This window comes from Plectropomus leopardus, chromosome 14, assembly GCF_008729295.1.
Source record: "Plectropomus leopardus isolate mb chromosome 14, YSFRI_Pleo_2.0, whole genome shotgun sequence".
NCBI classification, from domain to species: Eukaryota; Metazoa; Chordata; class Actinopteri; order Perciformes; family Serranidae; genus Plectropomus; species Plectropomus leopardus.
The window spans coordinates 7,261,804-7,278,331 of record NC_056476.1 but is presented as its reverse complement, the minus strand read 5'-3'; the positions used below and the strand labels follow the sequence as shown (position 1 = coordinate 7,278,331).

Genomic DNA, 16,528 nt, shown 5'->3' with positions numbered 1-16,528 from the left:
TCAGGAGCTTCAGCGTGACATTGAGAAGCACAGTACAGGAGTGGCGTCTGTACTGAATCTCTGCGAGGTTCTCCTGCACGACTGTGACGCTTGCGCAACTGATGCAGAGTGCGACTCCATCCAGCAGGCGACTCGTAGCCTTGATCGCCGCTGGAGGAGCATCTGTGCCTTGTCTATGGAGAGGAGACTCAAGTAAGATGTCAGATGTTGGATGAAAACAAAAATATAGTATGGATTGAAAACAGGTAGTAGTTATGTAAATATTGCGTTTTCCCAACCACACCTTCACTAGTGTTTCCCTCTGTTAGGATTGGGGAGACGTGGCGTTTGTGGCAGAAATTCCTAGATGACTTTGCACGATTTGAGGAGTGGCTGGCCACTTCAGAGAAGACTGCTGCTCTGCCCAACTCCTCTGGTGTACTTTACACTGTAGCCAAGGAGGAACTTAAGAAATTTGAGGTATTTCAAAACTATTCTGTGTAAACTATAAAAAAACGGAGACAGGACACATGACAAATTCCTTTTTTCTTGACCCAGTGGGATGGTGCTTTTCATTAGAAACATATTAATATGATTATATGTTTCTGTAGGCCTTTCAGAGACAAGTCCATGAAAGCCTAACCCAGCTGGAGTTAATCAATAAGCAATATCGCCGCCTGGCCAGAGAAAACCGCACTGACTCTTCCTGTCGTCTGAGGGAGATGGCTCAAGATGCCAATCAGCGATGGGACAACCTGCAGAAGAGGGTGGCATCCATCCTCCGCAGGCTTAAGGTACACACATCATACATTCATGTTGTTCTTTTAGTGAAATCAAAGTTTCCACACACTTAACTGAATTTTTGTTACACAGTAGCATGTGTGTGTTCTGCCTGTGTGTTTAATTCTATGTTTAATCAATGACTAACAATACTTAGTTTACACTGCATACATTATACATCACTAGTCTATTACTGCAAAATCTGTAAAAAGTTGTTACAGGTTAGTAAAAGTTGATATTACAAAAAAATATAAACTCAGTATACCGATTGCCTTGAAAAAGGAAATTAAATCTAAGTAGTCTTAATCTATGTTGACATAAGTATACATAAATACATATTGTTATCAGCACCAATACAGTACCCTTCAAGTAATACCATTTTCTTGCGACTGCATTCAATACCCATCATTTGAATGGAATCATTCAGTTGTGTTAAATACCATCAGAAGTTGAGCCATTTCCACAGGGAGCCATTTTTGGTGGCATCTAGACATGTCGAACTGCCAAAAACAACAAATACACAGTGCTTGACTTCACCGTCTGGGTTGTAGCTGCTGGTGTTGTGGGCCAATCACATGTTGCATTCAACCAAAGACTGATGGTGATAACTGGCTTTGTACAAAACCATATAAGTAGTCATATTTTGTAGATCTGGGTACAGAAAAGATTAAATGAAGGTATCATCTGAATGAAGAAGTTTCAACAGTACTTGGTATTTGGGTTATGTTGGTCAGTACTTTGAAAGTATTGAGTACTGATACCCAGCTCTACTGAAGAGTTATGTTTTGTAGGCAATCAGTTTCCTAGATTTAATTTTAAAGATCAGCTTGTCAGATTTTACAGTATATATAACAAGTGTAGATCATTCTAACAGCAGCATCTCTTTGTCAAATGTGCAGCACTTTATTAGTCAGAGAGAGGAGTTTGAGACGGCCAGAGACGGCATCCTGGTGTGGCTGACAGAGATGGACCTGCAGCTGACCAACATCGAACACTTCTCTGAGTGTGACATTCAGGCCAAGATCAAACAACTCAGGGTAGGTTTGTCACAGTGGAGCAGAAAAATATTTCAAAAGCATGACTACACTTTTATTTTATATGTATTGACCAGTAGATGTGCATGTATATATGGTTCAAGATTTATTGTAGCTTTATAATTCCTGAGGATTTTTGCATTTGAGAATGTCTTGCACACTTAATATTTTTCATTTTATTTCTATAGCAGACTAAGTGAGCAAAAAAACATGTTCAGTTTTGATTAATTTCAAAAGTGACAATCTCTTTGAATGATCTTACTATAATGTAGAAGGCCTGAATATGAATTGAGAAAGAATTTGTGATGTTACATTTTTGACATGTTTTAAAAACTATGAAGCCCTGTTGTTTCATATATTCTGATATTTCTGATTGTGATGAGCAGCTAGACTAACTGATATTGCTAAGATGACCATCTCACAAGTCATACTGAACATTGAAATTATTAAATCAAATCAGTAAATTAACATCTTGGAACAGTTGTCTATTTGTAAATTGAGACTTTGAAAGAGTCTTGTGTTTAGCAGGAAAAACACAAGTAATGCATTTTTGTTTATCTGTGCTCTTCCTCCTTCGTTCCCACAGTCATTCCAGCAGGAGATCTCTCTCACGACAGCCAAGATCGAGCACATCTTCCACCAGGGAGAGGCGCTGATAGAGAAGAGTGAGCCTCTGGATGCAGCTGTCATCGAGGAGGAGCTGGAGGAGCTGCAGCGCTACTGCCAGGAAGTGTTTGGCAGAGTGGAGCGCTACTACAAAAAGCTCATCCGGCTTCCTGTAAGAACTGAAACTGAGAATTTTTTTTTTTTTGTCATCCATGATTTCACTATCTATTGTGGCTCAATTCCAAGTGCTCAAATCTGAAGCACAGATTGTAAATGTTGTGTTTTTGCTTTTTCTTTAGCTTGCAGATGACGATACCGAAGTGTCATTCTCGGACCGCGAGCTGGAGCTGGACGAGCCCGGTGATTTGTCCAGCCTCCCATGGGGCGACCGTTTGGGGGATGGCTTCCTGTCACCTCTGCCCTCCTCCGGCCGCTCAGCCTCCCTGGCGGCTCAGCTCCGGACCGAGCGTTCGGGCAGGGACACGCCAGCCAGCGTGGACTCCATTCCTCTTGAGTGGGACCACGACTACGACCTGAGCCGCGGGCTGGAGAGCGCCAGCAGGGCCCTGAGAGAGCAGCAGAGCGAGGAGGGAGACTTCCTCCAGCGACCTGCCTCAGCCTTGTCAGGTTAGTTTCCAAACACATTCTGCTTAAAGTTGAAGTGATAACGGAGACTTTTAAGAAACGTGATTTAGAACAAAAGTGTTTGAGGTATGGCGGCTTTTTTTGAGAAGCAAAAACAGTTAAGTGAGAAGGAAGAGCATCCTTGAATAGGGGGGTTAGTGTCTAGTTGCCACACTTTGTCACAGGTTGCAGGTTGCAAGTCTTTGAGTTTTGATAAGGTCGACCACAGGGGATTTCCCCCTCTAAAATTCTCAGGTTGTTTCACTTGAATAATTATTAATTACTGAATTCTGGATGAAAGGGGTGAAGTATCCAGTATTTCTCAGAGAAGCAAAGATCAGGTAAAAGTCTAAAAAAAAAAAAAGTCATGCAATTTGTTTTTTAACAGAATAATAATTTCTCTTCTTCACTGTATAATTCATCATTTTGCAACTCTTTGCATCAGTCCGCTGAAGTCTTCTTGAGTAAAACACTAAATGCCAAACAGTACTTAAGTGCTGTTCTAGCTGACTTTGACCTTTGCCCTCCCCGAAGAGGGGGACATAAGACCGAGAAAACTGGTGGAAAAATAATATCTCAGAAAAATAACATGCAGCCTCAAATTCCAGACAATATCTTATATTGTCTAAAATACATTTAAGGACATTGAGACGTCTAATTGCTTATAATAGATTTTCTAATGCTTGGAACCTCTCTTAAAGGAACAGTTCACCCCAAATATAAAAGATCCTACCTGTAGTGCCAAATGATAGTTTTGATATCGGCCGTAAAGATGTCTGCCGTCTCTCCAGTATAATGGAACTGGATGACACTCGGTTTGTGCCAAAAAAAATAAAAAAATGCATTTGAGAAACTCGACAGCAAAGGCTCTTTCATGGAGGAACTATTTTCTGTTTTCCAAACTAGATGCATCTGTCAAATCACAGCATGGAAAGGAGGACGCCATTAATGTTTACATCTTGAGCTATCAGGAGCACAATACTCTTGACCAATGAGTAGATGCAAGCTTCCTTCTGCAGTAGTACAGTCGGCAGGTGTAGTTCGGTAGAAAGAAAATAGTTCCTACATGAAACTGCTTACAACAAGGTGTGCGGATTATCATGAGTAACCAGGTCTGAATTTCTGGAATTTCTGTTTACTTTTTCAAGTGTAGGATCTGTGTTTCAACCAAAGTTTTAGCCATGGAGTCAGTAGTATTTCCTAGTCCTTGAAAAAGTTTATTTTAGATGCTGGATGGGTGAGGTTTGCCACCAAACATTGTAAACACATTGTGTTTCCCTGTGACTGATAACTTGCAAACTCCATCCATCTGGTGCATCAAACGAGGTTAAAACAACAGATAAGTTTAATTAGATCATGGAGTCAAACAGTGTAATGCCCACTGCTGAATGTGTGTACTGTACAATGTTTCTTCCAGATGTAGTGATCCCAGAGAGCCCAGAGGCCTATGTTAAACTTACAGAAAAAACACTGAGGTCCTCCACTGGTAGGCAACAGACCCCAGCATGCCACAAGTGTTTGGGGCCAGAAATAACAGCTGCACACTGAGTGATACTTTACCACACTGATAGCCTATTCACTGGCTTGGACTTTGATTTGTGTTGATTTCCTCTCTTATACACACTTTGGGCACACATGGTAACCAATGGCAACACTTCCTAACACTGGGGGATAGGGTCAATTCCATTTTTATTCCTTCAATTCACCGGTTCTGCTTTGGTGTCTAATTTTTATCAGAACTGAAATGGAATTCAGCCTAACCCTTCTTTCTAACTGGCTTTCTTACTTTTGTTTGCAGTGCGCTCTGTAGCTAACCTCTTTAGATTTTTTTTTTGATGTGCTATTTGTGTTTCAGAAAAGCATGATGTTTTACTGTCACAGTAAACAAGTCTGAACTTCTTGCTGCAGATTTGTTTGAAGTAAAATAAATTTGTCAAAGGCTCCGTTCACACAGAGGCACATACCATGAATTTAAAAAAAATGCTTTTAAACTCTGTATTTCAAATGAAGAATGTAACTCTCATTAAAAGCAGAACAGGAGAGCGCTGTCATGAGTGTGTGAGGTGTTAAACAGTAAACTGCAACAGGCACCATGAGTGACAAGGGTCTGGAAACCAACCTGCATTCCTGCCTACTTCTTTCAAGTCATTATTTGCTCTCCTCGTCTTGTGTTTCTGTCTGAACGGGGCCTTATCTCTTCTTGGGTTTCACGTTTCCATTATTAGCAAATATTTGGTCATAATCTGTTCATGTTGTGTCTACAGGAGACGTTCCCTCAACTGACTCACATATTCACCCTCTGGATCCCAGCCGCTACCTCCTGCAACAAACAGACAGCAGCCGCAGTCGCACACCCACGAGCACAGAGCAGGATGCCTCGTATTTGGGATATGTATGTGTTACTCTAAACAAGGCTCTCAATAAAATGTTTATTTTGCAGCAAACTGTACATCAAGTGATAATTAATTCTATTATTTGTCGATTTATGTAATCTAACAATCACCACATTGTTATAAGACTAGAAAATGTATGTTTTTAAATAATGTCCAGTCATATTTTGTTACATCACTACCAGCCAGTGACATTACTTTTACATTTTGATTAGGACTTACATTATGAACAAAGTCTTTGTCGTGAGGTTGAATTGTATGTCCTACCCTGAAATATGTAACTTTATCTGCTTACACTGATTACACTTTACAAAACAGTGCCTGCAGCCTAACATATGTCCATTGTGTAGATGCGGCTGCTGGGTGAGTGTCGGGGCAGTATTGACACAGTGAAGAGGATGGGCGTTGAGCTGAAGGAGGAGGATGACACGGTGTCTGGGCTCGCAGATCCCAGCAGCTCAGAGTCCCAAACATCAGGTAATACTTAACCCGAGCACAGGAGTTAACAAGCTTCAGCTCTTTAACCTCTCTCCAGTGGCTCCCTGTGGCTTTCATTTATCATTGTTGTACGTCTAAAGTGACTTTTAAATTATTCAACTGTAAACATATGTAGCCTATACACTGAATAAAACACATATTTAACATCTGTCAACTAAAATGTGCCTCATATGTCTACAGCCTGATGCCTTTTCCCTCTAAATTTGGCCAGATCTCAATAGTGGTGGCTAGGCTTAAGTCTTGCAAGATCTGTTAGTATTGTTGATAGGTTTTTTTTAGAATAAATAGGCTTTGTTACCGTCATTATAAGGCTCAAATATACATTATTATTATTACTTTCTGGTCAAATATGTCTCTTTTGATAGAAAATTTCAACCCCTGACCCAGCCTTGCATGCATTCATCCTACATAACCATATATTTAAATAAATGTATATAAAATGCAAAGGTTGAGATGTGTAAATGGTGCAGAGCTTTCGTCCAGTGGGATACAACTCTGGTAAAATCACCTTACATAATATCCTTTTTTCCACATCCTGTGATCTAGGAGTGATAGAGCGCTGGGAGCTCCTGCAGGCTCAGGACCTCAGCAAAGAGATGCGCACAAAGCAGAACCAGCAGCAGTGGCAGCAGCTGAACTCCGACCTGAACAAAGTTTGGACTTGGCTGGGAGAGACGGAGGAAGAGCTGGAGCAGCAGCGGAGGCTGGACCTCAGCACGGACATCCAGACGATAGAGCAGCGCATCAAAAAGCTCAAGGTAGTGTTGTTTTCTTTTTGGTAATAACTTTTTTTTATCTTTTAAATATTTTGTCGTTTTTCTTTTAAATATTTATAATTTTGTATGTCACTCTTTTTTTCTGTCAAAGCATAAACATATCTAAATGTTGTAAGTCTGCAGAAATAATTTGCAATGAATATACAAAACAAAGCTCAACATGCTTGCTGACATGGGTGAAGTCCTCACAAAATTTCCAATTTTCCCACTTATTATTTCCAACAGGTTTGTTCAGATAGAATCAAAAGGGGATTAAAAATCATTTACCGTCTCCTCCTGTATCTCTATGGTGATAATTGTTGCTACAATTGACTATCTCAACTTCATGCCTGAAGTCATTTGGGCTGACACGCTTGAGACCAAGTCCTTTTGTTGGCTTTTTGTTTAATTGTGTTGCATCCTTTGCACGTTGCTCTGGATGACTGCGTTCATTAAAAAAAACGTTCGTTTGCAGGAGCTGCAGAAGGCATACGACAAACGCAAGGCCATTGTGCTTTCCATCAACCTGTGCAGTGCTGAGTTTATGCAGTCAGACACGGAGGAGTCCCGAGAGCTGCAGGCCAAACTGAAAGACATGAACAACCACTGGGACAAACTGGGAAGCTCACTGGAGGAGTGGAGGTCGTCGTTACAGGAAGCTCTTATGCAATGTCAAGTAAGTGGCTTTAAGGCAGGGCGCAGTTATTCTGAACGTCTATACGAGACTGTTTCACTGAGCTGTAATAATGCATCCAGCTGACTCTCTGCTTTCCTGATCCACGTCTGACTGACAGGACTTCCATGAGATGAGCCACGGTCTGCTGCTCTGGTTGGAAAACATCGACCGCAGAAGGAACGAGGTGGTTCCCATCGACCCCATCCAAGACAGCGACACGCTCCACGAGCATCATAAAACACTTACGGTACAGAGCTATAATCTATACAGTGCACATAAAAACCTTTGTGGCTTCTTATCCCACACCTACAATATCTTTACTTTCTTCTTTTTTCTTGTTACCCATTATTGGCCAGTAATTGATAATATCTCAATAATCTTAATCGATAATATAGTTGTCTATATAACAAATTGTTACATTCAAAGCTGTAAAACAATTATGACATAATGGGGGTTACTCTTTAAATCGACCATTGGATAATGTTTAAAAAAACAGCATATTTGACCAAAACGTAAGTGTTAATATACAAGTTTTTTGCTTTTTCACAAAAACACATCAAGCAGAGATGAAATGCAGCCCTTCTGAATAACTACATTTTTCAGTGGCTGGCAGGTGTATTCACGTGTTTCAAGCAGAAAGAAACTATTACAAAAGTCAGCATGTCACAGGAGTCACAGGACTGCTTTTACTGATAAGCTGTCGGTATTTTCTGGCTGCATGTTACCACCGAACTATGCCAGACTTTTAGTTTTGCGGCACTTTGACAATGCCGCAGCTTTCCATAGACGTTGCATGAATGCTCACTACAGGCTGCACCTCACCACCTCTTGGTGTGTTTTTTGGAGTTAACTTATTATTATGATTGCACAGTGAAATGGCCATAGAATAATGCACACTTTACAGCACAAAGGAAGTGCAAAGTAACTGTGGAAAACAAAATTCAGTGTGTCCTGTGGTGCTAGTTGTTATTAGGCTCTGAGGAAAATGGAAAATGGTTCAGTTGCCTTTGCAGCCGTAGCGCTAACAATAACACCACTTGGAAATGCTGGGGGGAAATGTTAAAAAATTGCCTGCTTCCAATTTAATTTCATTCAAGGTCATAGTTTTTAACAGTAAAAAAAAATTACATCCTGATTAAACACTATAGACCAAAGTACCCTAATTTAAATACAAGAGAAAAACACTAAATACAACTACAGTTCTCGGTTGATGAAGATTCTCTGGTACTTAAGAGAGCTATATCATAGGCAACTGGACTTGCTTGTGTTTCTTGAAGGCATTTCACCTCTCATGAACCCTTACAGAGTCATTGAGCTCGCATGTGAGATCCAAGTTTCAGAGAGTGAAGTCAACATAGAATCTTAGTTCTGCTGTTGATTTACAATTTATGTCGCAAAATTTCTAATCCCCACAGCAAATCCGCCAGGAGCTGCTGGACTCCCAGCTCAAAGTGGCCTCGCTACAAGACATGTCCCTCCAGTTGCTGGTCAACTCTCAGGGCAGTGACTGCCTGGAGGCCAAAGAGAAGGTCCATGTTATTGGGAACCGCCTCAAACTGCTGCTAAAGGAAGTGACCCGAGACCTCAGAGAGCTGGCCAAGATTCTGGACATCACAAGCAGTCAACAGGTAGATCTGCACTTACTGTAAAGCTGTACTGTTTTATGACTTTAAAGACTTTTTTACTTAGTTTGTTTTAATATAAATGTTTTGATATTAACTTTTAAAACAGAGGACTTCAGCTTTTGTCAGGGGGGCAGATATTTTTGTTGGAACACCATATCTGGTCTACTTGCCTATCACTGTCTGATATTTCATGTATCTCTTTCTTTTTCTCTTTTCATGTAAATGTTCCTCTTTGTCAGGATTTGTCATCCTGGTCGTCTGCTGATGACCTGGACACGTCCGGCTCCCTCAGTCCTGTATCAGGAAGGAGTACACCAAGTCGACGACGATCGGTAACGTACACGTCTACCTGTACATGCTGCTCTGTGAGAAGCCAGGTGTTCAGTTACCCCTCCGAGACAGTGCATACAGTAACTTGTGCCCCGAATGCCCCGTTGAAGGCCATAATCACCCCCGCCATCCCAAGATCTCTCCTCACACCTCTTTACACCTCCACAACCTGCTTTACACTCCCTCCCTCTGAATTCTGAACTTTTTTCCAGCCTTTTACTCTTCTTGCATGTTGTGTATTCTTAGAGCAAATACCTGCCAGAGAGCTGGGGAATCCTTTCTTTCTAACTTCTTTTATTTCCTTCTTTTTTTCTTGGGTGACTTTTTCAGTTCTGCCCTAGCTGTCATTTTTTTTCTCTTCCAGTATTTCCAGACTAAAAACCTTCCTACAAATCTTTTTCTCCCAATAGACTTTCCTCTAATTTCTTCTCACTCTAGTTTGATCCCTGTAGTGTTATTGTCAGGAATACTGGCTATTATAAAACTGCTAAATGTGCAATAAAAGTGTAAAAACTGGGGTTTTATAATGCAGAAAGCATGATATCATATTTTTTCACACTGTAGGCTGAGAAAGCAGAATTCTATGCATCAGTTTTGATTCAAAATGTATCTAAATATCAGTCCAAATAAGCATGTCTGCTTATATTATGTGTATGTTACTAAATGTCACTGTTATCAAAAAAACAAAATCCATCACATTGCATAATTTGTAGCTTCCTATTTGCAGTTTGTTGCACTCACAAGCCGAAGCACTTCAAAGTAGTCCTGCACTTTGAAAAGCCAGATTCCTTGTTTTATTATCACGGGTTACAAAATCGACCTTCACACATGATTTTGTTGCTGCTCTTCTTTCATTTTGGGATTTTCTTTTCATCGGTAGCTTTGTCTTGATTTGCCTGGACTGAAACATACTTTCTTTCTTTTACCTCCCCCTCCCCCTGTTCATTGCAAACAGCAACGGGGCAAATGTAGTCTGTCACAGCCTGGACCCTCTGTGAGCAGTCCACACCACAGGTACCTTTCTGTTGGTTTCTAGCACACCCAGAAGATAATGGAACTCATCAGCCCATGATGCACTCGGAGGCCGATTCATGCTTTCTAATCCTCCCCCAACAACAGCTGTTTTTTCAAACAATAACAAATCCCAATTTCAGCTTTTCTTAAAGCTTGTGCCAGATTAGCGGCTCATGATAGTGAATTCCATCATCTTCTGTACGTCTAGACGCTCTGTGTAGGCTCTGTGACGAGGTGCAATGCAGCCCACACATCCTCGATAAAAGAGTTTCACAAGGGATGGTGCAAGGCCTCTTCTCCGCCAATGTCCTCGGCTGCTTAATATCGCTAACCAGAGGGCATTTCTTAACATAAATATTTCTCTATAGCTAACACTCCCTCGCTGTTACTGAACGCACACACACACACCCTTTTTTTCTCAAATTGCCGAGCCAGTAAATGTCTGCAATGAACAATGCAAAGGCTGCAGTTTCTCTTTCTCTCTCGCTCTCTCTCTTGTGTGTGTGACATTACTTCTTCTTCTTCTTCTGCTGCTATCTCACCGACTTTCTGCCATCTCCACCCCCCCTCAGTCTGTCATCTGTGAGTCTCAGGTCTCCATTTGTGAAGTGGTAAGGGGCACTTTTGGTGACAACATAGGACCACCTTAATGTTAATCATACATCATTAATATCCATGCATTCCTGAAATCAGGGATCACTTTAATAAAACAAGTTTAGAGATCGCTGCGGGCCTGTTTTTGTCATAATTTAAAGAAGTAAATCACTTGTTTTTTCACAGTAGGTAGGTGTAAACTTCTTTACTATAATTCCCAGTAACTGATTGTGGCTTCCAAACCTTTAGGCTGAAAGAAGACAGTTTTTACTGAGGGTGATGGTGACTGTAAATGTTACAGCAAGAAAGCAAATCAACATATTTCCCAAACTATTCCTTTAAAGGCTAAGTTTGGTGTTTTTCAACCTGTACTCTTATTTTCCCATGTTTTGTGTCTAAGTGACTAATGTCAACAACAACATTTTTAAACTGATCTAGTATTGATGAGCGTGTTGCAGTCGGAAATGGCAAAACATGCTGTTGTAAATACTGGGGGCATTTGTGCACTGCCAATTTACATCCGAGTGTTAATTTTATCCACTGACAGGCTCATTATTATTATTCTAAGTGTCTCACAATTAATGGAGAGGAGCCCAACAAAGATAGACCTTTTTGTGAAAGCGTAAGATCTTTTTTGTTTGGTTCAAAGAAACTCTTAATTCACCCAGTAAGATGTGAAAATATTACATTATTACATTAAATATACACCATAAACGCTAAAACGACTGTTTACCTAAATGGAGTCTAGTGATTTTGACGATGATGATTTTCAAGGCTGTTAAGTTAAACAAAACGGTCTTACTCTTTAACAAAAATATGTTTCTTTGAAGGGATCTTTTCCATAATGTTGACAGACACCATTAAATCTGAGCCTGTCAGTGTCAAAAAGAAACACTTTTAGTGGACATAAATTACTGATGCGAACATGCCTCGAGTGTTTACATCTGATTTTGTTTTGCTACACAATTTTGGAACAGTTTCAAAAATTTTGTTCCCATGAGTTATTTAGACACAAAAACACTGAAAAATACAATTAAGGTTGAAAAAAACCAAACATACCCTTTCAAAAAAGCTTACCTAAACTTTGTCAAAGAAACTTTCTAATTGCTACGCTCTTCTTACCTCGGCATGCTTTGCATTTTTCAACAGGACAAACTTTCAAAAAGTCCTTTAAAAAATGATCAAATTAATAAGCTGATTCTTGCAGCATGCCTGTTGTCTTTTATCCTAACATCCTTTGTAAAGGAATGCAAGCTCGCATATTAAATGTATCTGTTTGATGCAGGATTGTACAGTATGTTTGCTTTTGTGACTGTCTGTGTAACTGTGTTTATCCACCCAGTCTCAGTCAGCATGTAGATCATTGCTTTGAACCATGTTGGTGTCTTTCAAACACAGCATGGTGCCTGTGTCGAGCACTGTCACACAGTTCCTCTGTCGCTGAACTGAGTTCTTATTTGGATTGAAAACTGGTGGACGACACCTAAATAATGAAGCGTATGGAGAGAATATTAGATTACAGAGCAGTTCAAGTGCAGCTTGATTATTGAATTAGACTAATTCAATTTTAGCTATTTTTGCTGAGTTTATTTTTGCAAACAGAAAGGAAAACCACATTTAAGGCTGCTATAATAAATACCTTTGAAATTAGGGATTCAGATGCTAGATAGGATTTTGTTTGTACTTATCGACTGATGTGAATCACTAAACATCAGTCTGTGCTGTGTTGTGAATGCGTGTGTGTTTGAGCAGGTCTCGCAGCGACGCTGGATCCGCTTCCTTCCCTTCTGATTCGGAGACACCTTCAGTCCGTTGGTCCTCGTTTCTGTGGCGCGTCCTCTGGGTCGCGCTGCCGCTCCAGCTCTTCCTGCTCCTGTTAGTGGTCTTTGCCTTCCTGCTGCCAATGACCGAGGAGGACTACTGCGCTCAGTCCAACAACTTTGCTCATTCCTTCTACCCGATGCTCAGCTACACTAACGGACCACCTCCAGTGTAGGCCGGCTGTAAGAGGGTTTCATTTCAGTGTTCTCGCATCATGATGACTTGAATTGGAATCACGTTGGGAGCAAAAATTGACCTTGGTCATCCATTTTTACTGCAGAAAAACAGCTGCCATCTACATTCAGTATCTTCGTGTGTAGCACTAGCATCTCACTATGTTACTCTGTGTAATGCTGTGTCGATTAAGGAGCATCTTTGGTGAAACAAAACTGAAGACACTGTTTTTGCGCACAGTGGACGTTGCTGGATGATTGAACTGAAGATCAAATCAGTGGCGTATACATGTTGTATTTCTCTGAGGAGATCTTTCAGTGGATAGCACCAAAGTTAAATGCTGAAATATAGCCTGTGAATTTGCTTGTAAGTCATTTGTAAAAAACAAACAACAAAAAACATTTAATATATCTTACATTGCAATTATTTTTTTACCTGTATTTTGGCATGCAGTTCTTTTATTTACTTACATCCGTCATTGTGTCTGTGGGAAACAGTCCGTTTTTAACTTGAATTACATCGATTCGTGTGAGATTCATTTTAAGCCAAGTCATGTGTTTTTATTATCAAAGCCAGAAACATTTCAAGAGTTTAACCTTCAACATCCCATGGTCTTTATACATTTTGCTGTTTTATTTTTTAAACGAAATATAAAATATGACTTTATGATTGAGAACTATGACATATAGAACTATTGTATATTTTGTATGACTGTCAGTTCAGTATCAAATGTATAACAGTCCAGGATTATTATGGATTATGTGTATATAATAGTTCAAAATTAATATGAGAAATGTATGTATATGCGACCATCAAAAACAATGAATGCCAAATCCTCATGTTGATATTTGTCTTTTTATTTGATTTTTTTAATGTGATTTTACATTTCTACTGTTTTTTTAGTGCATCATTGGTGAATCATATTTATACTGAGCTTTCCCTGAAAACGCAAACAGGAAAACACAGTGTTTGATACATTATTTGATTCTGTGTAAGGTTTATTTTCACATAGTTTTTAGACCAACATATAACATTTACAGTTTAAGTGCAGTTTGGCATATGCATAATGTCTGAATTTATGCTTCATGAAGGGAAACTGCAGACCTGGAGGTAGAAAGATCCAAGGATGAGCTGTTAGGAAGGTCCTGGATTTGGGGGAGAGGATGCCTCTGGTGAGTAGGACAGAGCCAGGGCATGTTAACATGATGATGAAGGTGGTGATGGTGATGATGAGAGTGAAGAACAGTCTCCAGTAATTTGATGATTTCACAGTTTGGAAGAGCCGGGGCGGTGACATCCAGACCCAACATCTGGGAAACAACCATCCTGAAATCTAACAACTAACAATAAAGAGAAAAAAAAGAAAATCAGTTTGATCTTTTAAAGGCATAATCTGTAATTTAAAGGAAGGCTTTGTTGCATTTGTGAAGAGAACTTTTTCTCATATGCCTCCACGGTAAATGAAGAATCAAAAAACTGATACAATTCTTGATGAATTTAAGTCATAGGATGTCCTGTTGGAAAACACTCACACAACTCGTGCAGTATAATCCAGGTCTCATTTATCCAGTCGTATGCTCAGTACTTCCCAAACAGACAACCTTTGGACCTTAAGACGGGGAACTTAACTAAAAGTGAAACTCTTCAAAGCCAGGCTCCATTCACAAAATTTTACCTCATTGAACACAGGAACTTGGTCTACTGCTGCCTCAGTCACTCACTTTGTTTGTGTAGTTTTACTTTGTTGAATCCGAACCAAAGTCGCACACAAAGTAATTGATCCTGGCAGCTGTAGACCAGCAGCTTTCATGTTCAGGGACTTAAAATCACTGTTTTGTTAATGCACTCTGGCGTTATCCAGAGCATTTTAGTTCAGTTCCCCATCTGTCTGGCTGGAAAATACTGACAATATGACTGGATAAATGAGACTCAGATTTAACTACACAAGTCGTGTGAAAGTTTGTAAACTGATTTTTTTTACATAGTTAGAGGAAACACTCGAGGTGAGCAGGGTGAAAACTGTAGCTAACACTGTAGTAACAAATAATATAAGCATTATGTAGTTAAATTTATACTAATTTGCATCCATTTATACAAACAAAAATCTGAAAATTTGATTTGTTCATAATTGTTTCATTGTGTTTTTACGAAAGGAATTTAGGATATCTTTTCTCATCACTCCCTGAATCAGAAAATACTGTCAACAACCATTAAAAAAATAAACTTTTTAAGAATAAAATATTTTATAAATCAGGCTATGAATAAACCCCTTTGTAAAAACTTTCAGAATATAGATAAGAATAAAACTTTTTGTATATATTAGTGCTACTGAAGAGGAGATTTGTACTTCAGAGTATGAGAAAAAAACTAATTTAAAGAAAAAGGCCTTTAAAGATATTGTATTGTAAAATTTCAGTCAACCAAAGATAAGAAACTACAGATGAAAAGGGTAAAAATTATAACTCATAAATATCGCCATAAAACTCAAGACAATTATTTTCTGTATCACAAGTTTTCTGGAATTTAAAGTTCAAGTATGAAAATGAAGCATTTTTTAATTAAATATGCACTTTTTTTGCATAAAATTTCAGAATAAAAATCTGAACTAAAATAAACACTTTAATGTGTATTTTATATGTTTTTTCCCACTAGTCTGAAAGATGAAATGTTTTAGATGCAAAATAGCCCAAAATCTCAAAATTGACCAGTGCATGTTCATGAAGAATTTTCTGTTTTTGGATTTTAGTTTACTGTGGAAGCATGCAAGAAAAACAAAGATTTCTTTAGAAAATCAGTGTAACACTGGGTGAGTAGTTGATAAGCAAATGGAGTATTCATATTCATCTTTCTGTGTCCAGATGTTAAAGCACAAAGCTTTTTCATTTTCACAGTTCCCTCACCTCTCTCTCCTGGTCAGACAGCTGAGCCAGGCTCTGTCTGAGGGCGCTGAGTTGCTGCTGGTCCTCTCTGGTCCTCTTCTCTTGGCTCTGCAGGTCGGAGCTCACCGTGTTCAGCTTCTTCTCCACCTTGGCCTTCCCCTCCACCAGCCGATCCAGCCTCTTTTTCTGCTCCTGCACGGTCTGACTCTGTTCCATCACTTTCAACTTGGCACGTCAGACACAGGTGTTCAACCAAGTTATTCAGTTGCTCTTGAATACTCTGATACTCAACTATATACTAATTTTTCAGAAGCAGTCTGCTTTACATAATTTATACAGTTACGAAGCATTTCTCCTTTCATGCACACACATATAAACATAAACACGTGATAAATTACGAGGTGAAAAGTCCTCTAGATTTAATTTTTGGAGCCTGAACCCGTCTCCCCTCTACCTTGAGCTCACTGGTGTGGGACAGCTGGGCCTTGAGCTCAGTGTTGGACAGCCTGGCAGCCTTCAGCTCGCCTTGGAGACGCTCCAGTTTTTTCTGCAGCCTCCTGGCCTCCAGATGAGCATCATCTCGCTCCACAGCCAACGCTGGTCGACTCCTCTTCTCCTCCTCCAGCTCCGACACCTTCTTCCTCAGGAGCTGGATGTGGAGACCTTTGCTCTCTAGTTGGTCTTTTTGTGACTTAAACTGTTGAGGGGAAAGAAAATAGTCTGATTATTGGTGTATCACTGGTCATGCA

The 16,528-nt window shown here is 39.8% G+C and overlaps 2 protein-coding genes across 2 annotated transcripts in view; one reads left to right on the top strand and one right to left on the bottom strand.

The window, feature by feature from the left end:
* syne1b (spectrin repeat containing, nuclear envelope 1b) overlaps window positions 1-13,745 on the top strand; it is a 98,438-nt gene extending 84,693 nt beyond the window's left edge. The window contains exons 131-146 of the mRNA XM_042500233.1: window positions 5-192; window positions 309-459; window positions 591-773; window positions 1,659-1,796; window positions 2,380-2,571; window positions 2,699-3,026; window positions 4,441-4,509; window positions 5,288-5,415; window positions 5,764-5,890; window positions 6,458-6,669; window positions 7,142-7,342; window positions 7,461-7,589; window positions 8,758-8,970; window positions 9,207-9,299; window positions 10,253-10,311; window positions 12,658-13,745. Of these exons, the coding sequence (XP_042356167.1) occupies window positions 5-192; window positions 309-459; window positions 591-773; window positions 1,659-1,796; window positions 2,380-2,571; window positions 2,699-3,026; window positions 4,441-4,509; window positions 5,288-5,415; window positions 5,764-5,890; window positions 6,458-6,669; window positions 7,142-7,342; window positions 7,461-7,589; window positions 8,758-8,970; window positions 9,207-9,299; window positions 10,253-10,311; window positions 12,658-12,901 (2,655 nt within the window). The 3' untranslated portion in view covers window positions 12,902-13,745. The remainder of the gene's footprint in view (window positions 1-4; window positions 193-308; window positions 460-590; window positions 774-1,658; window positions 1,797-2,379; window positions 2,572-2,698; window positions 3,027-4,440; window positions 4,510-5,287; window positions 5,416-5,763; window positions 5,891-6,457; window positions 6,670-7,141; window positions 7,343-7,460; window positions 7,590-8,757; window positions 8,971-9,206; window positions 9,300-10,252; window positions 10,312-12,657) is intronic.
* Window positions 13,387-16,528, bottom strand: part of ccdc170 (coiled-coil domain containing 170) — a 7,143-nt gene continuing 4,001 nt past the window's right edge. Inside the window, exons 6-8 of the mRNA XM_042500234.1 lie at window positions 16,234-16,476; window positions 15,801-16,004; window positions 13,387-14,240 (exon numbers count right to left, since the gene is read on the bottom strand). Of these exons, the coding sequence (XP_042356168.1) occupies window positions 13,977-14,240; window positions 15,801-16,004; window positions 16,234-16,476 (711 nt within the window). The 3' untranslated portion in view covers window positions 13,387-13,976. The remainder of the gene's footprint in view (window positions 14,241-15,800; window positions 16,005-16,233; window positions 16,477-16,528) is intronic.